Source organism: Pipistrellus kuhlii, unplaced genomic scaffold (genome assembly GCF_014108245.1).
Source record: "Pipistrellus kuhlii isolate mPipKuh1 unplaced genomic scaffold, mPipKuh1.p scaffold_m20_p_21, whole genome shotgun sequence".
NCBI classification, from domain to species: Eukaryota; Metazoa; Chordata; class Mammalia; order Chiroptera; family Vespertilionidae; genus Pipistrellus; species Pipistrellus kuhlii.
In genome coordinates this window covers 1306190-1332423 of record NW_023425520.1, presented here as the reverse complement: position 1 = coordinate 1332423, position 26234 = coordinate 1306190, and the positions used below count along the sequence as shown (strand labels likewise).

Genomic DNA, 26234 nt, shown 5'->3' with positions numbered 1-26234 from the left:
ATTAGCATGGCACCTATTCCAAATGTGTCAACTATAATTATTACTTCCCAGGAGGGTATAGGCTCAGTCAACACATACCTTTCTCTACTCAACCCTTACATGAACCATATATTTGCTTAGCTTTCTTTCCTGGAGAGTGGTTTTTAATACTCATCCACAGGTCTTTACCAGCCTGAAGGGGCTTAGAGTAGACAAAACATGGAGGAAAAGGGTCTTTCCTCCTAGGGACCAGGGAGGTGGTCCTGGCCTTCAGCTTGCAAAGTCTTTTCATAGGTTGCAGATTTGGGGGGGAAAGGCCAGCTGCATTCTTTCCCACTTAAAAAAGCTTTAAAAAAAACAAAACCCAAAAACTAACAAACTATGGCAGTAGCCAGTTTGGCTCAGTGGATAGAGTGCTGGCCTGCGGACTGAAGGGTCCTGGGTTCGATTCCAGTCAAGGGCACATGTCCGGTTGCAGCTCAATCTCCAATAGGGGGTATGCAGAAGACAGCCAGTCAATAATTCTCTCTCATCATGGATATTTCTATCTCTCCTCCCTTCTTCTCTGAAATCAATAAAAATATTTTTTTAAAAAAATCTATGAGAGAAAAAGGTGTGTGTTTCCATTTTAACACGGCATCTCTTTACAACATGACTTCAGGTAGATGTCATTACTTTAATATTTAAGCATTTCTAATCTTCCAGGCAATGGCTGGAGACAGGGATGGGGTGGAGATAGGAGTGGGACCCAGGGCAGTGCACTAACAATGTCTGCTTGAGGGATGGGTAGGGGCTCTGATCTAGAAAACTTGGCACCTCCTTGGTCCAGGAAGGAGGTTCTTCGTCTCCCTGAGAGATGGAGGGGGAAGAAATCTGGGCTTGTCAAGCCCTAAATATCCTCTTGCTTGTGTGGTGTATGTGTGTGCGTGTGCGTGTGCATGCGTGTGTGTGTGTTTCACCACACATGCAGAACCATCACATCTCAGCTCTGGGACAAGACCTGGGAGGATAAGCAGGACCTTCACTGCATTGCCCACCTAGTGCCCTGAACTGTTCTGACCCCTGACTCTGAGGGGATGGAAGGAAGCTGCTCTAAAAACATTCCTAAAATTCAGTACATAGGAGTTCAAGACTGTTTATCCACCAAGACCAAAGACTGAACTTGGGTTCAAGTTCCAGCAGTGTGCTTCCATGTCGTTTTTTACTACCAAAACCACTGACCGTCACTAAAGCCTTCAGGCTGCATGTAGGACATCCGGCAATGTACAAAGCCTGGATCTGGTGTGAAAAGCAATTCCTTAGTGCAAAGCCAAACATACATTCTTGCACCCCCATCAAAGCCTTATTTCAACAACCGGCAATGAGCCTTGCCAACAAAAGACTAACCAGTGCAGCAAAGAGTGGTCTTTGCCAATTGTGCTTCCTTCCACTGAAATTCTACCAGAGTCCGGCCTGACTAGGATTGGACCTTCAGACACATGGCTACACCTGCCGAGAGGACCTGTGTGTAAGAAAGAGGAGAGAGGAGCTTTTTACAAAAGATTGGGGAGGGGGTTGGGGCTGAGGGGCTTCTGGACCCTCCTGTTGCTCTTGGCTCGACCTTCCCGGGCAAAGGCTCCAGAGGAGGCGTGGGGAGGGGGTTGTGCTTTCGTTTGCCTGGCTCTTCAGCAGAAGTTCCCTTCCTCCTTCTCCCAGTCCTCCGCCGGATGCTTCTTGTGTTTTCTGCGCTCCTTGTGTGACTTGTGGTGGTGGCGTTGGTGGTGACGGTGGTGGTGATGGTGTCGCCGCATCCGATGGGACCTCCTGGCTGCAGGGAAATGAAGGAAGACAGGGGGCGTAGCCAGAGGTGGTGAGAAGCAGCGGCCTGATGCAGCGAGCCTCCCCAGGGGGAAGGGAAAGGGAGGAAACACCACGCAGGCTGGTCTTTATCTGCAAGGCTGTGTTATCAGTGTGTATAGTCACCAGATGTTCTCATTGGAGACTACAAACAGCTGGAAACGTGCTGGGTTGTCGTTGGGGTTGGGGGGGGGGCCACTTACGCTTGGTACAGACGATCTGGGGCCTGTCCCACTTGCCATTACTCTGGCACCGGATTACGGACATGTGGTGCTGGGTGAACCCTTCGTCGCACCGGTAGCGCACGGTGGCGTGGATGTTGAACTTGGCCTTGCTGGCACCGATGGGCGAAGCGTTCTCCACCGCCGGAGGAGGGCCGCACAGCACTGGGGACGGAGGAACTCCAGTTAGTGGCCATCACAGGGCGTGCATGGTTTCCTCTCTGGTTAGGAATGACACACCCATCCAGGTCCTGCCCTTTTCCCAGCTGTGACCTCCAGGGCTAGGAGTGATTGTGCCTGTCTCTTCCACCCAGACCCGGAGGCCCTTCCAGGCAGGAACCTCCTGGACACATCCCACCCCCTAATGCTATGCCTGCCAGGGGTGAAGGAGATGGAAGGTGAGAATAATTTGAGCACATGGAAGGAAGGAAGGAAGGAAGGGTATAATCATTAGCAAAGAAATGGAAGCAAGAATGAACAGGAGTATAAGAGAAAGGTGGTCTCAAGAATGCATGTACTGCTGGCCCAGAAAGAAACTCACTACAGACTGAGTTTGCCTTTCAGCATAGCCACTATTGCTTGTCTCATTTTCGGTTCTTAAAAGTGTATTTCCAGTAGGACATGATCTCACTCATCTAGGGGAAATGGTGAACAACATAGACTGATGAACAAGAACAGACCCAGAGATAAGGAGCCATGGGTCAGACTGTCGGACCACAGAGGGAGGGTGGGGATAAAAGGGAGAGATCAACCAAAGGACTTGTGTGCATACATATGAGCCAAACTACAATAACATTGAGATACTCTTTTTTTCATCACTTAGATTAGGGGTGTCGAACTCAATCAGAGAAGGGGCCAAAATCTAAAATCCAGCCTAAATCTCGGGCTGAATGGTTTACTGAACAGTCATAAACTGTCATTGTGATGGAAACGCAGCGGAGTGCAGTGATGACAGCGTGGTGCGGGCCACATTGCAAGGCCTGGTGGGACGGATTTGGCCCGCGGGCCTTGTGTTTGACACATGTGACTTAGATGAACAAAAAGATAAAAAATTTGAGAATGCATCAAGTTGTCAAGGATGGAAAAATGGGCACTTTCATACAGCACTGGAGAGTGAAAAGTGGGTGGAACTGGCTTACATTTACACACTTCATGAACCCGGGAATGTGAGCCACGGGAGGGCAGGGGGGCAGGGGGGCAGGGGGCAGCGTACCTGTGCCCTTCTTACAGACGTAGGGGAGGTTGTAGTTGCAGGGAACGTCATTCCAGCGCCCGCTTTCATGTGCCACCATCACCACACAATCCTCCCCGCCCGCGAAGAAATTGTCCGGCTGGTTCTCTCTCCAGTTCTCATATTGCTGCAGAAATGGAGAGCAGGAAGGGGGTGCTCTCAGACCAGCATCTGCCTCAGACTCTGGCACTGTCCACTGTGGGGCTCCCTGGTCAGGCCACTCTAACTCTTAGGGACTCAGTGTTTCTGTCTCTATGATGGGCACTGTTCTGCCTGCCCTGCAGTGACTGCCAGTGCCGCTGGAGTCACCCCTTCTCTGGCTGGGAGGCTGCCGTGCCATCTTCTCTCAGACCCCTGCCTCCTGTCTTGCTCCCTCACAGTCTGTTTCCAATCCGGTCACTCACTGTTAGATGAACAGTTGAACAAAAGGTGCCTCCGCCGGGGAAGTCCATGGTGGCTTCCCTGAGGAGGCAACAGGAGAGCCGAAGACTCAAGGAAAAGGATGACGCAGGCAGAGAACAAGCAGAGGAAACAGCTAGTGCAAAGGCCCAGAGGCAGGACTAAACTCGTCCTGTTTGAGGGGTGGAATAGAGGCCAGTGGGGCTGCAGATACTTGATGGAGTTTGGGTGTGGTCAGTGGGTGAGCAGGGCCAAGCTCTTGGGATAGAGGAGAAGAGGTGGATTCTTCTTCAATTATGGCAAAATACATATAGCAAAATTTACCATTTTAATACCTTTTTTTGGTTAATCCTTACTTGATATTTTTTGTATGTTTTTACTGAATTCAGAGAGAGGGAGAGAAATAGAGAGAAACATCAATGATGAGAGAATCATTGATCGGCTGCCTCCTGCACGCCCCCTATTGGGGATTGTGCCCTGACCGGGAATCAAACTGTGACCTCCTGGTTTAGGGGCCAACGCTCAACCACTGAGCCACACTGGCCAGGCTCAGGTATGTTATTCCATTGATTTTTAGAGAGTGGAAGGAAGCAGTGAGAGGAGGGGAGAGAAAGAAAAGAAACCTCGATGTGAGAGAGACACATCCATTGGTTGCCAGGAATTGAATGTGTAATCTAGGTACATGCCCTTGACCCTTAGGTGTGCAGACTGATGCTTTAACCACTGAACAACACCAGCCAGGACTCATTTTAATAACTTTTAAGTGTTCAGTTCATTGCCATTAATTAGGATCCACAAAGTTGTACAACCATCACCACTGTCCATTGCCACAACTTTCTCATCACACCGAACAGAAACTCATCCCCATTAGCAGTCACTCTCCACCTCTCTCCCCAGCCCCTGGCAACCACAAATCCACTTCCTGTCTATATGTGTTTGCCCGTTCTGGATATTTCATATAAACGGAATCATACAATGTGTCCTAGGTCTGGCTTCTTTCTTAGATCACCCTTTTCCCCTCCCATTCATTTGAGAGAGAGAGAGAGAGAGAGAGAGAGAGAGAGAGAGAGAGAGAGAGAGAGAGAGAGAGAGAAAGAGAGAGAGAGAGAGAGAAACATCGATTTGTTGCTCCACTTATCCATGCATTCATTGGTTGATTATTATATGTGCCCTGACTGGGGACTGAACTTGAAATTTGGTGTATCAGAATGACACTCTAATCAATGGAGCTACCTTGCCACCTGTCTTCTTTCACTGAGCATCGTGTTTTCAAATTTTATCCACATTATAGTGTGTGTCAGCGCTTCATTCCTTTTTCATTGTATTTATTGTTTGCATTTGTTGAATGCAAACAATGAAATAGTATTCATTGTATGCATTATATGGACCACATTTTGGTTCTGTGTATGTATTCATCTGTTATTGGACATTTGGGTTGCTCCTTCTGGCAATTATGACTAGTGCAGCTGTGAACATGTGTGTACCAGTGTCTGAGTCCCTGCTTTCACTTGTTTTGGGCACATACCTAGGAGTGGAATTGCTGGGTCCTGTGTGAATTCTATGTCTAATTTTTTGAGGAACTGACAGACTGTTTTGCATAGCATGAGGAGGTGGTCTTTATATGGAGAACCATGGGGGAGTCTGACAGGGCTTGAAGCAGGAAGAATCTTGATCTGATGTATGGTTTTTATTTCATTTTATTTTTAAAATTTTTTTTAATTGATCTCAGAGAGGAAAGGAGAGGAAGAGAGAGATAGAAATATCAATGATGAGGGAGAATCATTGATCAGCTGCCTCCTGCACGCTCCCCAGTGGGGATCGAGCCCACACCCGGGCACATGCCCTTGACTGGAATCGAACCCTGGACCCTTCAGTCCACAGGCCGACACTCTATCCATGAGCCAAGCAAGCCAGGGCTGATGTATGGTTTTTAAAAGGCCCCATGGGCAAGGTTTCCCTCAGGGTGTTGAAAATATTCTGGAACCAGATAGAGATGGTGGTTGCACAATGTTTGAATATACTAAATGTCACTGAATTATACACTTGAAAATGATTAATTTTATTATGTGAATTTCACCTCAATTTTTTTTTAAAAAGTCCCGCTGGTCACCAGGTAGAAGGGCAGGAGTGGCAAGTGTGTGTGTGTGGTGGTGGGGCTGGGGGTGGCTGCTGCAGGGGTCCCAGTGGAGATGGAACAGGCAGGGGCAGGAAGGGAAATGGGAGTGTCTCAGAGCCTGTGGCTGGAGGACCAGGCGACAGGAGCAAAGGAGTTGTCCGCAGTCCTGGGTTTCCAGCTTCAGTCACCAGGCAGACGGGCCTTCTACCTGGCTAGGAAGTCTGGTGCTTTGGGGCCTCACTAACGCTCACCTGTCACTCCAGACCTCTGATGGCTCATTTGTGTGAAAGGTAAGGTGACCAGACGTCCCGCTTTTGGCGGGACAGTCCCGATTTTTCAAAAAATCGGGACTGTCCACCAAAAGCGGGACGTCTGGTCACCTTAGTAAGAGGGTAAAGAGAAGCCAGAGCAAAGGGCCTGGGGCTCACCCTTCTCCCGCTGTTGTAGGGGGGACCCCAGTCAGCAGCCTGGTAGCAGAGACCCAGGCTCCCCCACTCACCAGCCCTGTGTTGTCCGTCCACTGGAAATCCCTCTCCACGATCCTGTCATTCAGGCCAATCCACGTGTTTTCACGCCCAAAGCCTGCGGGGTTGGGGGGGGGGGGTGGTTTCAGGACTGAGTGCCTGCCTCTCCCCAATGCCTGGGGTGCCAGCTGGAGGTGGGGTGGGGGTGGAGGGGAGGACCCAGCCCTTCCTTTGCCTGGAGGTGGCCGGGAGGGGAAAGGGGATGGAGGTGGAAGGATGGAGGTGGGGTGGGAGCCAAAGGCAGGAGGGGTGGGGGAGTACCCAGACCCTCCCTCAGCCTGGGCTGGGCTGGAGGCCGTGTCCCCCATTTCCCAGTAGGCTGGGGCTCTGGCTGCTCTCTCGCCTGGGGGGGCGGGGCACAGAAAAGGCTGTTATGTGGCTTAAACAAATGGCCCGAGTGAGGCACAAACAGAGACAGTCGTATCTTTGCAGAAATGCGAGTGAGGGACAGGAAAGCCCACCGGCGACTCCAGACACGGCAGCGGGGAGACTCAGTGAACCAGGCAGTCACTGAGGCTGGAGGAAGGAGAGGAGGAGATTTGATTGCAGGGAGGAAAAGGAAACGAGTGACCCAGGGAATGAACAAAAGAAAGAATTAGGAGATGCGGCGGGGAAGGTGGGGGAGTAGTGGCCACTCCCAGGGCTGGGCCCCTCCAGGAGTGAGAGGAGGCCCCCACTGAGACTGGTCAGATGGTTCTGAGCAGGGGCCTCGGGAAACTGCAACTGCCCAGCGAGATGGAGGACAGTGTCCTGAGATATTTCCAAGGACAGTTCCCACCCATGTACGTTTCCCCCAATGAATTCTTTTAAAAGCAAAGAAAAAGGAAGAGAGGGAGGAAGGGGAGGGGAGGGGAGGGGAGGGGAAGGAAGGGAAGGACGAACTAGGGGATGGGATAGGGGAAAAGTGAATAAATGGATGGATGAACAGACGGTAGAAAGGACAATGAATGAATCCATAAATGCCGGATTTAATTAATGTGACACTCTTCCTAGGTCTCTGCACAGCTCCTTGCTCATTTTATCCCACACATCACAGATGCTTCCCCGTCGCCCCCTACCCCCTGGTCATTTTATTTGACATCAGCATACTTAGGCCCGGCTACATTATAGTATAGACGTATTTAATTCCATATTCACTCACCCACAAGAATGCTATTCCCTGAGGATGGGAGAATGTGCATCTTGCTCACTGCTGTGTCCCAGAGCAAGCGCTTGGTAAATACATGATGGATGGATGAATGAATGAAGTGAATGTATGAATTAACAAATGACTACACAGACATGGAGATTATTAAGTGGCCAGGGCTTGCACTAAGGAACAGAGTTTCGGAAAGGTGGTGTCTTCAGGATCCTGGGGACTTCCCTGGCAAAGAGGACTGCAGGGCCACCCTGACCGCCCCCCCCCTCCCCCCCCAGTCCCTACTGTTAATGAAGTTGTGCTCCTCAGTTGAGTGGATGCTGGTCAGGTGGCCAGCTCGGCGGCGACAGTCCCTCTCGGCATCCTCCCACGCCCGACGATGGGCAAAGTACCGGTAGCAGTGGCCCTGGAACTTGTGCCAGCCGCGGTCACAGCCCTCCGTGTCTGGGAAGAAGGGAGTGTGAGGGAGGCTGGCCTTGGCCTGGGAAGTCTGCCTGCTGGCCATGAACACAGCCAGTCTACCGGGGAGAGGGCCTGTCCAAGGTCATTGTGGGGCGAGGTCACCCTTTCCCTGGCCAACCCCCCACCCCCTGAGGCTCTGTCTCCCCTTTTCAGCGCCCCCTCCCATATTCACTTCTTATCTCTGTTTCTGGAAGAGATTCCACGGGAAGATCTTTACACCCACCCCCTCTCCTCCCACCTCTGACGGCTCCTCTGAGCTGCAGGACCACACCCTCAGGGTGGACCCGGGAACTCAGGAAATGATCTCAGAGAGGCCTAAAATGTCCCTTCTGGCAAAAGGCTTAAATACACATTTCTCCCAAAAAGACAGACAAATCGAGAAGCACACGAAAAGATCATTAGTCATTGGGAAATGCAAATCAAAACCACAATGAGATGCCACTTCACACCCACTAGGGCGGCGACTAGTGTAATTTTCAGAAAGGAAAGTAACCGGTGCTGGTGAGGCTGTGGAGGAGGTGGAATCCTTGTACACTGCCGTGAGAAAGTAAAATGGGCAGGCACTGTTAAAAACAGTCTCATGGTTCCTCAAACAGTTAAACATAGAATTACCATGTGACCCAGACATTCCAGTTCTAGGAATAAACCAAAAAGAATGGGGGGAGGGGAGGAGAATAGAAGAATAGAAAACGGGAGTTCTGCCCTGACTGGGTGGCACAGTTGGCTGCGTGTTGCCCCACGCACCAAAAGGCTGCCGATTCGATTCTGGTCAGGGCGCATGCCCAGGCTGTGGGTTGCAGGCTTGATCTTGAGTAGAGGGCGTGCAAGAGGCAGCCAATTGATGTTTTGTTCTCACATTGATGTTTCTCTCTCTCTCTCTCTCTCTCTCTCTCTCTCTCTCTCTCTCTCTCTCTCTTCTTTATCCCTCCTCTCTCAAATCAATAAAAATAGTTTTAAAAAGAATACATATTCAAACAAGAACCTGTACATGAATGCTCATAGCAGTACTATTTATATTAGCCTCCAGGGGAAAGCAGCCCAAATTACCATCAATTGATGAATTGATAAGCATACCATGAATATTATTCAGCCACAAAAAAGGAATTTAGCACTGACATATGCTACATGTGAGTTAACCTCAAAAACATGACACTGAGGAATCGTGTGATTCCATTTATAGGAAATGTCCAAAACAGACAAATCCAGAGACAGAAAACAGATTAGTGGCTGCCAGAGTTGGGTAGATGGGGAATGAAGGGTGACTAGTAATGGGGCAGGGTCTCCTTTTATTTTTTATTTTAAAAAAATATATATTTTATTGATTTTTTACAGAGAAGTAGAGAGAGGGATAGAGAGTTAGAAACATCGATGAGAGAGAATCATTGATCAGCTGCCTCTTGCATACCCCCTACCGGGGATGTGCCCGCAACCAAGGTACATGCCCTTGACCGGAATCGAACCTGGGACCTCTCAGTCCGCCGGCCGATGCTCTATCCACTGAGCCAAACCGGTTTCGACAGGTCTCCTTTTAAAGTGAGGAAAATAGCTGAAACGGGTTTGGCTCAGTGGATAGAGTGTCGGCCTGCGGACTGAGAGGTCCCAGGTTCGATTCCGGTCAAGGGCCCAGGTTCGATTCCGGTCAAGGACATGTACCTTGGTTGCGGACACATCCCCAGTAGGCAGTGTGCAGGAGGCAGCTAATCGATGCTTCTAACTCTCTATCTCTCTCCCTTTCTCTCTGTAAAAAATCAAAACATATATTAAAAAAATAAAATAAAGTGAGGGAAGTACCTTGGAACTTGCTAGAGGTGGTGGCTGTAAAACATTGCAAATGTACTGAATTCCTTTTAAGTGTGCACTCTAAAAAGATTAATCCTATTTTATCCAAATTTTCCCTAAAAACAAAACAGTTTGCCTCCAGACATGAGACCAGAGAGGGAGACCTATGGCCCGGCACCCACACCCCCTCCTGTTTCTGGGGTCTCAGCAGAGACTCACCTTTCTCACAGAGGCGGCCCCCGTAGCTCGGGAGGCAAAGGCAGGTGAAGGTGTTGACCTCGTCGATGCAGGTGCCTCCATTCTCACAGGGACTGGAGGCGCAGTCGTCGATGTCTGGAGGGGGAAGGAGGGGCTGAGTCAGAGGTCCGCCTCCCCACAGGCAACCCTTGGCTCCCAGGCCCCACAGGAAACCGGCAGAAGATGGGGTCAGGACCCAAGTGCAGCAGCAGTGGTCTGCACCAATGGCCCCACGCCTCTGGGGGTCAAGAGGGTGGAGCCTCGCACGATGGACATGACTTAGCATTAATGAGAGCAGATGTCGCTGAGTTGGCTGGGGGCCAGGGTGTGCGGAGCGCCAGAACAATGCAGGTTATACTCTTGCCAACAGACCCAGAGAATGTCGAAACTTGCGGGTCTTTTTGGAATGTGGGACGTAGGGAAACTGTGTCCAGAGCATTTGTCAGGAACAGGGAGTCAGAAAACTGTTTGTAGAGATAGCTATTCAGTTGAACTTCCTCTTCTACCACCCCTGTGTAGACAGTGCATGAAGAATGTACCATACTTCTTCCACTCTCTGATACCCAGTTTTGTTGGTTTTTTTTGCAGCATTAATAATAATGGCACCTCCTCAAGGGTGTTTATGAATAGAGAGTCAATGGAAGAGCTCAAGAGTTTATATCATTGCCCGGCCAGCATGGCTCAGTGGCTGGACATCGATCTATGAACCAGGAGGTCACGGCTCTGTTCCCTGTCAGGGTACATGTGCAGGTTGCGGGCCGATCCCCAATGGGGGTGCATGCAGGAGGCAGCAGATCAATGACTCTGTCTCATCATTGATGTTTCTATCTCTTACTCCCTCCCCCTTCCTCTCTGAAAGCAACAAAAATGTATTTAAAATAAGAGAATTTTACATCATTTATATTTATTGTTATACTAGAGGCCTGGTGCACAAAATTCGTGCACTGGTAGGGTTTCTAGACCTGGCCAGTGATTAGGGCCGATCAGGGCCTTCCTTCTCCCAGCTGCTGGCTGCCAGCCATGGCCTTCCTTTGTTCCACACTGCCCCCTGGTGGTCAGCGCACTACATAATGATCAAACTTCCAGTCAGTCAAACTCCTAAGGGGACAATTTGCATATTAGCCTTTTATGATATAGGATTTCTATTAATATAGTTGTGAAGGTTGTGAAATTGGTAAGATGATGAACAGAGCTCAAGAAATTGTCTTATTTATACATACTGTTCAAATTTCACAATTTGTCATATATTTTTTTTTGGGGGGGGGGTCATATTTCTTATATTGGGGTTTGGGGCTAGTATCCAACCATTCTGTTGGTGGTACCTGCACCCCTGCCCACCCAGGAAAAGGTAGGATTCCTGGAGCCTGTGGAAGGAAGGAGCCTGAACCTTATCATCCTTCTACCCTCCTTTACCCCTGCCTGGTAGTAATGGGAGGCAACACGCCAGAGCCTCAGCCCCCAGGATGAGAGAGAGCTCAGATGGCTGATGCTGGGGCAGATTTCCTGGAGTGAAGGAGCGGGGAGGAAAGGAAGCATGTGAAGCCAGCATCTTGTCAACCCTGAGTTCTCATGGGGTTGACTGCTGTGCTAAACAAACCCCAGGGCTCTGGAGTCAGACAAGTCCAGGTTCTGACCCTGAGTCCAGGCACTCACCGATCTCACAGTTCTCTCCAGCGAAGCCCTGGTCACAGCTACAGCCGTAGAGGGTGCCATTGGCTTTGCAGGTGCCCCCGTGCAGGCAAGGGTTGTTCTCACAGGGATCCGGCGGGGCTGCAGGATAGGCAGGCAGTTCAGGGGGCAGTCAGAACACCAGGCCTGCCTTCCTGGAATCCAGACCTTCTGGCCCAGTCCCTCTCTGTGGAGTCCCTCTATAACTTCCCAGAAGGTAATCCCCACCTTCCTCTCATGTGCCCCTGGGACCAGAGTACTCCTTCCAGAAATTGCTCCCAAAGCATCTGTGGCTGCCCTGAGGTGAAAGGTTCTTTCTAACTGGAATGGGCTTCCCAAAGCTTCTCTTAAAAAGTCATCTTCTAGCCCTCGACAGTTTGGCTCAGTGGATAGAGCGTCGGCCTGCGGAATGAAGGGTCCCGGATTTGATTCCGGTCAAGGGCATGTACCTTGGTTGTGGGCACATCCCCAGTGGAGGGTGTGCAGGAGGCAGCAGATTGGTGTTTTCTCTCTCATTGGTGTTTCTGGCTTTCCATCCCTCTCCCTTCCTCTCTGTAAAAAATCAATAAAATATATTAAAAAAAAAAAAAAAGTCATCTTCTAGCCCTAGATAGTTTGGCTCAGTGGATAGAGCGTTGGCCTATGGACTAAAGTGATTTCAGAGAGGAATGGAGAGGGAGAGAGAGATAGGAACATCAATGATGAGAGAGAATCATTAATCGGCTGCCTCCTGCACACCCCCCACTGGGAATCGAGCCCACAACCCAGGCATGCGCCCCTGACAGGAATACCAGGACCCTTCAGTCCACAGGCTGACTCTCTATCCACTGAGCCACACCAGCAGGCTGCCCAATCACTTTCTAACCTCCAATATCATTTAGTTATTTATTAGGATCCCTGTTATGTGTTTGTGCCTCCCCCAGAGCCATATGTCCCACATAGCAGCCAAATATAGCTTTTTAAAGTCTAAATTAATTCAAAGCAAATGAAAGTACAAGTGTAGTTCCTCAGTCTCACTAGCCACGTTCAAGGGCTTAGTAGCCAGGTGTGGCTGGTTACTAGTGGATTGGACAGCATAGCTCCAGAACATTTCCATCCTTTGGAAAGTTCTAGAGTGCTGTTCTAGAATGTCAGCTTCCAGAGGACACGTGACTTGGTCTCAGCCTGGGGCCTGGAACACAGCCGGCACTAAATAATTGCTTGCTAACGGAAGGAAGGTAGCTGCTGGCCTTCCTGTAGGGACAGAGGCCGATCCCTGGGGTGGTGGCATGTCCCCCAGGGATTGCCAGACGGGCCTGCGGCCATGTCTGCCCGGGTGTGCACATGCGGAGGACTGCGAGGCACGGGAATACGCGAGCCCTGCCAGATGACCCACGCTGCCGACAGCTGCCCACGGACTGGCGGTGACTCAGTCGCTCACTGGTGCTGCATTTATTTTTGGCTTCATTAGCATTTCTGCAGCGAACACAGGGTGGATGGGCACCCAGATCCCCTCCCCCACACCCCCTACCCTCACCCCAGCGCTGCCTGCCTCTCTCCAACCCTACGTCACCGGCTCCAAGGCAGACCCCACTAGGCTTCCCTTTGCACCACTCTGCCCGGTCTACCTCCCACCTCTCGGACTCCCTTTTTCTAGCTCCTTTGACGTGGAACCTCCTTCCTGCTGCCCATCCCCGACAGCTAGTCTCTGCTCTGCTCCCTCCAGAGCACGCTCACCCCTCCCAAAACCTCAGGCTTTTTTTGGTGTGTGTTTTTTAAAACGCCAATGAAATACATGTTGTACAGCCTAGTGGTTGAGACAGAGACCATGCTGTTCGTTGGCCTGATTCAAAACTTGTCCTTAACAGTCCCGGCTGCATGATTCTGCACAAGTCACTCACCCTCCCCGTGCCTCAGTCTCCCCACGCTAAAGCGAAGATCACACTAGAACTTGTTCCATGGGGCATTGAAAGGATTAATCAAGATGATTCCAGTGAAGTGCTCAAACAGGCCAAGCACATGGGCCATCACCAATAAGCATCAGCCTTTACCAGTTCATGTCTCCATGTCTGCCGGCCTCCTGAGCACTAAGAAAAGGAAATCTGCCAAAGCCAGTTTGGCTCAGTGGTAGAGCATCGGTCTGCAGACTGAAGGGTCCCAGGTTCAATTCCGGTCAGGGGCATGTACATTGGTTGCAGGCACATCCCCTGTAGGGGGTGTGCAGGAGGCAGCCGGTCGATGTTTTTCTCTCATCGACGTTTCTAGCTCTCTGTCTCTCTCCCTTCCTCTCTGTAAAAAATCAATAAAATATATTTTTAAAAAAAAGAAAGAAAAAAAAAAGAAAAGGAAATCTAGCCTGGAACGCAGCCCGGAGGTGACAGGGCTGGTGATGAAACCCTGTACCTGCTATTCCCAGCATGCACACTTTGCCTTCAAAAAAAGAAAGCAAGTGTAAAACCAATCGTGTTAATAAGTGTTTTTGCAAGTAAAAAAAAAAAAAAAAAAGTGCCTTTTAATTAGATGCTGATGTTTTTAAAAGCCCATTTGACAAAAAAATAAAATAAAATAAAAAACCGCTCAATATGCAGGACCTAAAATAAGGCCCAGCCAGGCCAGCATGACTCAATGGTTGAGTGCGGATCTAACCCAGGAGGTCACGGTTCAATTCGCAGTCAGGTCATACGCCCAAGTTGTGAGCTCTGTCCACAGTGGGGGGCACGCAGGAGGCAGCTGATCAGTGATTCTTTCTCATCATTGATGTTACTATTTCCCTCTCCCTCTCCATTCCTGAGTAAAATATATATATTTCTTTTTTTAAAAGGGCCAGAATTTGCAAGAGAGCTTCGGGCAGACCTGGGTCCAGGAAAACAGGGTGGCAGCTTTTTCTGGATTCTGCTGAGCCAAGAGCAGCTGAGGCGACGCAGACTTGGGCTCCCTCTGAAGTCTGGCCACTGACTAGCTGGTAGTGACGTTCCTCCCTGAGTTTCAGTTTGCTGTCTATACCACTAGGCTGTACAATACTCCAACCCCTTCCGTTTGGGAGGAACTACATGTGTACTTTCACTTGCTTTTAATTAATTTAGACGTAAAGGTCCCCCAGAAAATGCACCACTGAATCCCACGATGCCTCCTCCATCAGGCCCCACCGGGGGGGCGGGGGTTCTGTGTCTAGCTCTGCCTTTCCCAGTCTGCAGGCCGGCTCCCGGCAGTGTATAGCACTATCTAGCTCTGTGTGGCCATGAACATGAGTTGTTAATTGAACCAAAATCTAACTCCACTCAACACCTCATCCTTCCCCCATCACTCACTGCGCCTTAAAACACATCAACTTGTTCTCCTACCCTTGCCCTCTGCCAGGAACATCCTTTCTGCAGTTCAGCTCACCTGATACGTTCCCACTCACAATGTTATTCCTGCTAGAAACCTTCCCAGGCCCCCAGGTGAGCTTTCTCCATACCCTGAGCTCCCCTGGCTCCTGGTCCCCAAAGCCAGGCCACAGTGGGCTGAACAAGCTACAAAACTTGAACTCACTCTGCTCTGCGCTCCCATCTGCAGGGGTCCCTGGCAGGGCCGGCTCCTCTCCACTTGATGCCTCCTCCACATTGGCACTTCCTGCAAGGACCTCCAGCTCAAACTTGTCCAGGGCCCGAGGGCCAGGCAGCAGAGTGCTGGGAGAGTCCCATAGCTCTGTTGGCTCCCCTGAGGACACTGACACAGGCTGGTTCGTGCTGGCCACCGTAGGTGTCCAAGGAGGAAGAGTGGGATCCCCCAGGGGGATGCCCTCATGTGGAGGGACCAAGGCTTCCAGTGTTCCCTGGGTCGCCATCTGGCCCTCTGGCTCTGGGTGGGGTTGGGAGCTGGAGGAATCCATTGTGGACGTGGCCGGGACCCCACCCTCGTCCCTCTGGTCCAGGGACACGAGGGACGTCACCACCTTTGTGTCCACAGCCACTTGAGGGCTCGTGGTGGGGTGTTCAGCTCCTTCAGCCATGAGGGATCCAGATTCCCAAATCCTACCAGCATCACTGGGGTCCACTGTGGCTGTATGTGTGGGACCCTCTGTACCTCCTCCATCGGTAGCCGCCCAAGGCTCCAAACTCAGGGAAACTCTGGGGTCCCCCGCCGGTGCAGAGGAGGTGTGGGGGTCCAGCTCTTTGATGTGCAGTGAGGGCCACGTGCCCTGTGCCTCTTCCACAGGGGCCTTTGAGCTGGGAGTGGGACTCTCTGCTGGGTTGAAGGTCCCATACTCAGACCCCGAGATTTCTCTCCCTCCTGTGGGCTCAGTTGCCATCTCTGTGAGGGTGAAATCTGCTGCCACATTCCAATCCACAGAAGCCTGTGGGCTGGAGCTGGGGTGCTCAGCTTTGTTGAGTCCAGTGGGGCTGGTCCCCCCAATTTCTCCAAAGTCTTCCCTGGGGGCATGAGGACTGGTTCTGGTTTGTGTGTCCGTGGCTACCTGCGAGGGGGTGGTGGGGCTTCCTGCTCTGTGGTCACTGGATGTGGGGAACATGGCCTCTCGACCTTGTCCTGTCAGGCCCACGGAGGGGGGCAAGGAATACATCTCTGGATGGATGGGGTCCTGGGGGCCCGCCTGGGTCTCTGAGGCCAGGGAGGGGAGGGCAGAGGGCATGGCCTCACTATGACCCTTAACCCCATTGATCTGGGTAGGGAGGGGTGTAGGATGTGGCAGGAGCCACACTTTGGGAGCACGGAGCATTGCCATCACTGGGAGGTCTTGGGAGGTGACCATGGGCAATGCTTCCCAGGGGACACTCCTGGGATCTTCTGAGGGACTGGGAGCCGGAGCAGTGGCCTCTGAGGAGGACCAGGGAGGTTTGAGGGTATCAAGCCTCACACTGGGGCCCTTGGCTTCCTCCAGCTCGAGGCCAAGGGCCCTGCTGGGGCCTGGGATGCTGGGTGGCACCACTGTTGGGGGCCACAGCCAGGGCTCTGGGGGGCTCCTGCCACCAGGGGAACCTGCAACAATATCAATAATAATAATAATTATCTTTCAGCAGCTCCTTCCATTGAGTGTTTCCTTGGTTTAGCCTGGGGAGGAGAGGGCTTTAAGGCCAGGGGACGGGACCCAGCAGGGATTCAGAGCCTCCGCCCCCTGACACCCACTCATGTCCCCCCTCCTCCTTGGACCCCACTCACCAGCTCCAGGAACATCCACTTCGTTGGACAGCACAGCCCAGGGGCTTTGGCTCCTGCCACTCCCTAAGGAGTCTGCGGCTCCGGTGGCCAGGGGAGGCTCCACGTGGTTCCCAGCAGCCTCTGGGGTGGGAGGCTGGGCACTGACCTCAAGCCTTCCCTCCAGCTCTTGCTGGGATTCCTGTTGTTGGAAGTGACGCCCATTCAAGCCTTTAAAGCGACCCCGCCTCTTGGGCTTGAGGTTGGCTGGGGTCGCCTTGCTGTGCGTGCCAGCTGACGTGCCTTCCTCCAGGCTGCCCGAGAATGGAGCCACGGTGCTCAGCCACACCTCCTTAGTCTCCGGGGAAGGCCTTGAGGCTGGTGTGGGAACCCCGAGGGCAGGGCTGGGGGTCTCTTGAGACTCCTGCTTGTCTGCCAGGATTAGAGGCTCTTCCTCCCCACTGGACAGCAGAGGCTCCTGGAAGTCAGGGGTGACCACTTCCCCTTCTCCCAAGTTGGGCTCCAGTTCCCTGGCTGGAGGCCCTTCTGCCGATGGAATCTCCCCCTCATCCCCAGAGGAGGGGGCCTCTGGGTCTCCGTGTTGGGGAGTAGGGTAATGAGCTGTGGTGGAAAGTAGAAGAGGTTGTATTAGGCTCAGGAGCTGGGACGTTCTTCCAGAAGTCTACCCACATTCTAACATGCTGCCATATCGACCTGGGTCTCTCTGTGACCCCCTGTCTCTCTGGGTGGTTTCTGGAATCCCCCAGGAGAGAGGGTGGTGCAAAGTTATTATCCCCATTGTTCAGGCTGGCACCGCTGTCAAGGTCAGAGTCAACTGGTCCCCAGTAAAGGGTCTTGGCTCACCTCTCCCCTTGACTCCTCCCCCAGGGAGGGAGCAGAAAGCGCCTAATGGGCGTGGCCTTTTTACAAAGAGATGCCACCCCCTTACGTGGATGACTTAACTCTTCTTTCTCTCTCTCTCTCCCTCTCTCTCCCTGTCTCTCTTTCTCTCTCTTTTCTTTCTTTCTTTCTTTCTTTCTTTCTTTCTTTCTTTCTTTCTTTCTTTCTTTCTTTCTTTCTTTCTTTCTTTCTTTCTTTCTTCCTTCCTTCCTTCCTTCCTTCCTTCCTTCCTTCCTTCTTTCTTTCTTTCTTTCTTTCTTTCTTTCTTTCTTTCTCTCTTTCTCTCTTTCTTTCTTTCTTTTTTGAGACTTAACTCTTCTGAGTCAAAGTTTGCAGCCTGAGGCTGTGGCTCCACCCCAAGTGCAAGGTCATCCCCGTTTGGTCCCTGGGAGTGTGGCCTGGCCCACGGGGCGTGGCTAGTGGAGCTCTTTCTCAAAGGGTTCCCGGTAGGAAACGCTCCGTACAGGGCCGCGTCTTTCAGGGACCGCAGGACTTACAGCCCACCTCCTAACAAGACCTCCAGCCAGAGCTTGGGGCTCCTTCTAACCCCCAAGTGGGACTCCAGGGGGAAGCCCGTCCCAGGTGCACGGCCTTCAGCCGGGGTGTGGCCGATCGCAGGTCCTTCGCGCCCCTCCCCTCCCAGATTCCCCTCCACCGGACAGCCAAGCTCCCGGGGGCGTGGCCTCTACTGGGGTGAGAGCCCTCGGGTAAGGCCATCCCTGACGCACCCCCGGGGGCTGGACCTCCGGGGACACCCCCCCCCCCGGGGGTGGCCCCCCACGCACCGCGGAAGCAGTAGGCGTCGAAGCGCGCGCCGGGCGCCGGGAAGCCGGTGCGGTTGGCGAAGCGGTAGACGGTGCGCACGCCCGGGGCGGCGCCCCCGCAGCGCCGGCGCGGCGTCTGGATCGGGTAGCGCACGCTGCCGTCGGCCAGCCAGCCAGGGTCGCACTGGTCCAGGCCCTCGTGCCAGGCCAGGTGCAGCTGGCCCACCGAGGCCAGCGCCGCGCCCTGGCGCCGGCACTGGGCGCGCGCGCCCGCCAGGGTCAGCCGGCGGGCCGGGCCCACGTAGAAGACCTCGCCTGCGGGAAGGCGCCGGGGGAGTGAGCAGAGGGCAGAGGGCCGGGGGCACCCTGCCTGGAGCCCACCCGGGAAGTGGGGCTCACTCCGAATAAGAGGCCGCTTTAACTGCTTTTTACAAACGTGGCATTTCGGGCTTCAGAGAGAGGGAGGGGCTCGGTGTGGGGTGGTAGGTAGGAAGGAGGAGGGGGCAGAGGGGCGCAGTGATGGGGAGAGGCTTGGGGCCTCAGAGAGGGAAGGGGTGCAGATAGAGGGAAGGGGCACCGAGAAGGAGAGGGGCTCAGGGAGGGGAGGAAAGCTCAGGGAAGGGGTGGGCCCACGTCTTGGCTGCAGGTTTAGAGAAGGATGAGGATTAGGAGGGATGCGGGTTGGGGAAGGTAACGGGCTCGGGGGAGGGAAGGGTCCTGTCAGCCCCAGACTTACCCCCCAGCTCACGGGCAAAGCAATACACATCATAGAGTTCCTGTGGGTCGCGCCTCCCATAGCTCCTCACCCCTGGAAGGCTGCTACGGTCACCATAGCAACCAGGGCGAGACTGGGTGATGGGATACCTGACAAGACAAGGATGTGTGCTCCTGGGGCCCCCACAAACCATCTTTCCCCGGGGGCTAGCTCTCCATTTCCCCGCCCTGCGCACCCCCTCACCGAACGGTGCGGTCAGAGAGCCACCCAGCATCGCAGTTGTCAAAGCCGTCCTCGAAGGCGGCCTGCAGGTGCCGCGGGGCTGCAATGGTGGCCGAGCTGAGGCGACAGGCCTCTTGGGCCTGGACAAAGGTCAGTGCATAGCGATCCTGGGCTGCCCGGTAGTGGAACACGACACCTGGGAAGGGACATCCAGAATAGGAGGCCACTTTATTCTGAAATCTGTACGAACAGACCTCCTTCTGCAGAATGCCTCCCATCCCTCCTTAGTCTGACAATAACAGAACTGCTGCCCTCCACTGCCCTTCACTCAGCACCAGATATGACACCAGGGTCAGAGACTGATATGCCCCATTTCACAGATGGGGAAACTGTTAACAATGCCCACAAAGGACTAGAATTTGTCAACTATTTGCTATGTAAAAAGCATTTCTAAGCATTATCTCATTGAAATTGAGGCTCAGAGAGGGTCGGTGACATGGCCATGGTCACACAGCCAGTTTGAGGCGGAGCCAGAATTCATGTCCTGGAAGCTCTGACTCCAATGATAGCATTCATTCTTCATGCCCATGGTTAGGCCCAGGAGGTATGAAGGAGAGTGAGAGAGATCCTGCCATTGAGAAATTAAGTGCAGCAATGAAAGATCTAATGTGGTTATTGCCCAGCCTAGAAATGGAGGCATGGAGGGCTTCCTGGAGGAGGTAATTGTAAGTCAGGAAGCCCATTATTGAATGGACTTTCTGTGACTCAAATTTTGATTTAGGGATGAAAGAAATGGTTGAGCAAGATATAGGAATGAAACGTTTTGCTCCATCTTATTAAACTGGGAGCCCCTGGAAGGTGGCAGCTGCATCTCAATCATGACAGTGATCTTGACACCAGGCTGGCATGCGGTAGGGGCCCAATTAATATTTCTTAGCTGATATTCAGGCTCAGCTCCTCCCCTTCCCCCCTTTGACCCTCCCCCTGCCCTCACTGACCGGTCACCTCCAGGGACACCAGGTCCTGTTCATCCTCGATGCCTCTCACCACCTGGCAGCGGTAGAGCCCGGAGTCGCTGGCCCTCAGGGGCCCCAGGAGCAGCGTGCCGTTGGCCCGGTGCTGGGGGTAGGCGGGCAGAGACACACGTCCCTGCCAACCCTTGGCCACTCGAACCACGTTGTTCTTGGCCACCAGGATGGGCAAGTCCTGCCACTGGCCCGATGCCGTGCGCACCTTGGTCCACTTGATCCGCGGGGCTTCTCCCTCCGCCCCTGGCCGTGGCCGCAGGGTGAAGGAACAGGGCAGGGCCACCAGCTCCGCCAGGGCGGCTCGCACAGAGCCAGCCCCCACCTTCTGCATGTGGAGCCCCTTCTCAGCAGCAGCGCTGGCCACAGCAGTGGTGTCCTGTGTGCCTGGAGGGGGCGGGAGGTGGAGAGAGACCTAACTCAGAGGCAAGGCCCAGCAGAGACTATCTCCCCCACTTTATAGGCAGGGAGACAAAGGCCAGGGGGATCTGCACCCCAATCTGTGGGTAGCAGAGGAGGAGTGGGATCAAATCCCTTTGTAATTGGGCCTCCACTCAGAGTCCAGGTCCCTGCGGCCAGTGACTCTGTATCACTGACTTGCTGTGTGACCCTGGGAAAGTCACTGTGCTTCTCTGAGACTCAGTTTCCCCAGAAGTTAAGGGAGAGGGAGCCACTGGGAGAGAAATGAGTACCCTTGTAGAGTACCCTCCATGGAACAGGCACTTTATATTGTAGATAGCAAGCAGTCCATCTGACTTTCCTAACTATCTGCCGAGGTAGCCTTATGTCATCATCCTCTTTTTTTGGGGGGGAAACTGAGGCTCAGAGGCATTATTGTGCTGTCCTATGGCCATAGAGCAATCCAGGAAGCATTTCTAAAGCCTGTGGTTTTGACCACCACTGGGGAGATGCCAGAGAGATGAACATAGACCTTTATTTATTTCTATTGCCCTGTCCATGACAGACATCACTAATCAATGCACACACTATTCTCATTCCTTCCTCTTTCTTCCTTCTTCCCCCATCCCTCCTCCCTTCTCTACTCTCGTTTCCTTTCTCCCTCCCCTCCTCTCCCTCCTTTCCCCCCCCCCTTTCTCTCTAACTCATCATAGCAAAATGGTGAGAGTCAGGAACCTCCAGCTTTTGCTGGCAATGACTAAAAATAACCTCTCAGGTGTCTTGTTGGCTTTTGACTGTTCAAAGACCTTTTTCATCTATTCTTGTTTTATTCTCCACACCCAGCCAGGGAACCAGCAGGAAAAGACTCCTGAGTTAAAAAGCACTGCCCCATCGTGTCCCGACCCAACCCTCTCCCACCACACAGGCCAACTCACTCTGCTCCCCGTCCACCAAGAGCAGCACCTGGAGGACCAGGAGGCCCGAGGCCCACATAGGCATGGCTCCCATCCTGGACCTGGATTAAGAAAGAGAGAGAGAGAGGGTGAACGCAACCCCCCCCCCAGAGGCGTGGCTTGGGAAAACAAATTCCCCCTCTACAGATCTGGAAACTGGGACTCAGACAGGCCACTGCGTCATTCAAAGTTGCACAGGCAGCAAGCAAGGGCAGAGCCAGAATCCAAACCCAGAACCAGCTGACTTCAGAATCCCAGCAGTGATGTCTCATGGTCAGAAGTATGGATGCTGGAGTGGATCAGAACCTGGAGTTGTCTCTGTGTCTGTTCCTTGCTGTGTGACCTTGGGCAAATAGTCTAGCTTCTCTGTGTCTCAGTTTCTTCGTAGGTCAGCTGGGGATAACACCAGGCACTTGAAAGGAATAGATGAGTCAATACACTTAAAATGCTTAGAACTGCCTGGCATGAAAGAGTAAATTTCAGCTATTATTTTTATTATTATTATTAACCTTAACAGAGGCAAGATCAAAAACCCATTTTTTTTCAAGTTGGCTTCTCTTTCAGACTTGGGGTGGGGGGAGCTCCTAAAGGGCAGCGGCCAGTCCCAGTCTGCCTGGGGTCCCCAGTCCTGGCAACAGGCTGGCCTCTAAGCCAGCCTTTAATCTGGGTTTTCTGAATGACATGATTCTCAGCTTCAGTTCCAGGATTTGATTGTCGCCAAGATTCTATTCTTGGTTTCTGGGATTTTTGAGGTCCTGCCAAGTCCCAGCTGGAGGATGGGCCTTGCCCTGCCCCCTTCCCCTCCCCCTCGTTTCACACTGCTGGCAAAGATGCCTCCTCGGTCCACAAGGACTCCACCATGGGTCCAGCCTTCTGCAGGGCGGTGGCCCGTGGGCTTAAAGTGGACAATTATTGAGTGTGAACTGCAGGCAAGGCCAATTCCAAGCACTGGGACACGGCAGTGGCCTCCCTGACCTCTGGACAGACTCGCCAGGGCTCAGGAGGTGGGGGCAGATGGAGAGTCAGAGCATCACCTATAAACCCAGCCTTGCACCTCTCTCCAATATAATAAGAACCTTGAAAGGGAAGAGTGGATGAGTCCAGAATGAGGGGTTTGGGGGAGAGCTGGTCCCCTCCCCAAGGCCCTTCCCAGCTACCAGAGGCCTCTGATGGGAAGCTAGACAGGGACCTGTCCGTGGTGCTGAACTCACCAGTGCCCACTTTGTCTTCTTGCCATAGGGCTCAGAGAGGGCTAGCGGTTTGCTTACGGCTGCACAGCAAGGGAGAGGCCAGGCATTGGGACCGTGTGGCTGGGTATTAGATGGTGGGGCAGGACTCTGGGATGCACCTGCCTTAGGAGGGTCTTAGGAGGGGGCTAGTTCTGAGAATTCTCTCTCTCTCTCTCTCTCTCACACACACACACACACACACAATGGTGAAGAGCTCATACTATATTCAGATGACAGGGCTTCAAGCCCTGCCTTTGTTCTCTACATATTACATGACTCTACACAGACTGCTTTATCACTCTATGCCTCAGTTCCCCCACTTGTAAAATGGAGATTACACAGCATGTACCTCGGGTAGTTACTGTGAGGACAGAATGAGCTAAAACATGTGAAGTCTTAGAAATGTTGATTTTAAAAAAAGGATTTTTTTTGTGCACATTGTCTCGTGTACATACTCAAATATACAGAGGTGGTCCAACATGGTGACAGACACAGTTTTAGGTGCATCCCTCCAACACACATGCCCTCCCACACACACTCAGTTCCCTCTACTTGCACCCTCACACACCCACATCCTTTCTCTTAAAATATCTCTCCCAGGGCCTTCAGAGGTGAGCATTTACAGAACTGTCTGGGGCTTGTCGCCTCATCAATAATACATGAACCTCATGCATATGCAAGAAGGAGTGTGCAAGGGGGGTGGCAGGAGAAAGAGGGGTGTGTGTATGTGTGTGTGTGTGTGTGTGTGTGTGTCCATCTCACAACCACCTTCTGTCTCAGTAGACACTGAGTGAGGGTGAGTTTGCCAGGGGGCATTTGTGTGTGTTTGTGCCTGGGTGTGCCTCAGGGTGCTGTGTGCAGGTGAGGATATCCATGAGGTTGTGCCCTGTAGTATGTGGACTTGTGCACAGGTCCCTAGCAGCTCTGTGCATTGGGTGGAGCATAGAGGACACCCTGTGGTCTCTGGACATGTGGGTCCGAGTGCCCCTTGGCAGGGAGTCAGGGAGTATATGAGTACATACGTGTGATCACGGAACGCCTCAGAGGAGAAAAGAAACGAGCTCAATAAATCATTCTAGGTTGCCCCTTCCAGACCCAACTCCCTGCCAGTGTCTCCCCTTTCCAATTCTGCACACAGACCACATCTTGAACCCCCACACTGTCAGCCACATGGAGAGGAAGGTTGCTGTACACACGGGACACAAACACAGCCATACACTCCAGACTCAGAGCCCAGAAGAGAGAGAGAGAGAGAGAGAGAGAGAGAGAGAGAGAGAGAGAGAGAGACAAAGATTCACGATGACATTAACAAAGAGAGACAATATGGGCACTGACAAGGCAGGCAGCACGTCTTCTGCACAAAGACACACACCCACATTCTCAGGCTCCCCACATAAACCCTTTGACGAGGCCACATCGTTAGACACAGCTACACACACACACACACACACACACACACACGCACACGCACGCACACGCACACGCACAGCAACGCCACCCCCTGACACAGCCCAGGTTGGATGGCTGTGGCTTTGGTGACTGATGGGCACACATCATTTTGCCACCTGGTGGTGTGGCCCCTGGCACAAGTTTCCTGACAAAGACAATCTGTCACATTCAACTCACAGAGGATCCCAGACCACCCCCAATGGGCACCTACACTCTCCTAGCATGGGGTAGACACACACAAAGCCCCCACCTCCAAGGGGGTCATCTTACATTTGGGGATGCCCAGAAGTAAGAGAGACTGCTGGGTTCTGGGGTCCCATGGTCTGCCCACCCTTCTTCCCTGCCCTCCCTTTCCCCAAGTCCCCCGCTGGGGCCCAGCGCCAACCCTCTCCTCAGCCTGGCTGTCTCCCATTAATGCTATTGAAAGGAACAAAGCCCTGTGCACAGGGATGGGGGTCGCTGCTGCCCAGGCTGGGTTTGGGGTCCCAGCCACCTACTTCCTAGCACTGATGCCTCCAAACCAAAGGAGGACTTCCACCTGCAACCATATGGACAGATGGAACTGAAGGGTGAGGCAAGGGTCTGTGTCTCGCTGTGGGGACACCGTCAGATATGGAGGTGCCTGGGGAAGCCCCCTCATTGAACTGGTGCCCCTCACAGGTCCTGGAGATCCATAACTTGTACTTTCAGGGGGGCTCTGATCCAGTCTTCACCTGGGAAACCCAATGTGCTCCTTGGGAGGAGGGACAGCACCCCAACTCCAGGTCTGAGGGAACAACAGGGACCATCTTGGGATGGGGCCCCCAGAGCCTTCTCCCCGAGTCAGGGCGTGTCTGTAGGGCATGGGCCAAAAGGACAGAAGACTTCCCCTTGGTCTCAGTGCAGACCCCTTCCATCAGGCTCAGACTGGTGGGGGCCCCTTGTCGCTGCAGTCCAGCCTGGCATCCTTCATTCTTCTGCAAATTGGGAATCCCCACTTAAAATCCCGGGGTGTCTCAGCTCGGACACTGGGATGCCCTGGCTCAGAGTCCCCACCCAGCATCTCAGTGCCCCCTCTTCTCTCTAAACTCGGTGTCCCGCCTCTTGTCTTGGTTCCCAACGTCCCCCCTCCCCCCAATTCTGAGACCCACCCCCACCCAGGCCCCTTCCCCACCAAGGAAGCAGTCCCGTATTCCCTAGACAACCCTACCCCAAATCCGAGTTCCTCTGACATCCCCAAGCCCCCTCCCAGTTTGCATTTCCTCCCCATCCCAGGGCTCCCTTTCTCCCTTCCCCATCGCCCCCTCCCCATTCTGGGGGCGTCTCGCTGATCCCAGGCTCCCTCCCCAATCCCAAGGACCTCTCCCCCAACCTAGCCCATCCCCTGCGGCGGACCCCCACCTGGCTCCTAGCTCGGATGCATCCCGGGGCGGTCGCCCGCCCGGCACAAAGGACGCTCAGCTCGGCTCGGGCGCGCCAGGTCCAGCCCCTGCGCCCCGCGCTCCGCTCCCCCCAGCACAGTCTCCGCGCTTATAAAGGGGCCGCGGGGCTGTTCTGCGCATGCGCCCATGCCAGACCGAGGCCTCGGGCTGCGAGAGGGAGGAGCCCCCTTTGATTAAAACTCCCAACCCATTCCTTCCGCTGCCTGTCCCAACCTGGGCAGGACTGCCCTTCACTTTCCCCGAGGAGCCGAGTTAAATGTCTCCGGAAGTTCCATGGTGGGCACGCCCCATCTTACAGATGGGGAAACTGAGCCCCAGGGGCACAAAGTTACTCCCAAGGTCACGTGGAGGGGAAGGCCAAGCTGGCATTCTAACCCTGGCCGCCTGACTCGCCAGGGCTCACGCTTGAAGCAGTTGTGATTAGGTATTATTTTATCCCATTTAAAGAGGGGAAG

General features: G+C 53.1%; 1 protein-coding gene across 2 annotated transcripts; it reads right to left on the bottom strand.

Moving 5' to 3' along the window:
* Nucleotides 1-1630: 1630 nt before the first annotated feature.
* Nucleotides 1631-25868, bottom strand: NCAN (neurocan). 2 transcript variants are annotated; one of them, XM_036450311.1, is made up of 15 exons: nucleotides 25739-25868; nucleotides 21663-21742; nucleotides 20302-20715; nucleotides 19325-19499; nucleotides 19103-19230; nucleotides 18388-18681; nucleotides 16727-17323; nucleotides 15101-16546; nucleotides 11576-11692; nucleotides 9905-10018; nucleotides 7730-7888; nucleotides 6282-6364; nucleotides 3250-3394; nucleotides 2019-2201; nucleotides 1631-1786 (listed from the first exon to the last, which is right to left on the bottom strand). In XM_036450311.1, exons 2-15 carry the CDS (start codon nucleotides 21733-21735, stop codon nucleotides 1644-1646), a joined length of 4071 nt encoding a protein of 1356 aa, XP_036306204.1. In that variant the 5' UTR covers nucleotides 21736-21742; nucleotides 25739-25868; the 3' UTR covers nucleotides 1631-1643. The 2 variants fall into 2 exon arrangements, with proteins under 2 accessions (XP_036306204.1, XP_045441823.1); XM_045585867.1 differs by lacking the exon at nucleotides 25739-25868 and adding an exon at nucleotides 21987-22327.
* Nucleotides 25869-26234: the final 366 nt, after the last annotated feature.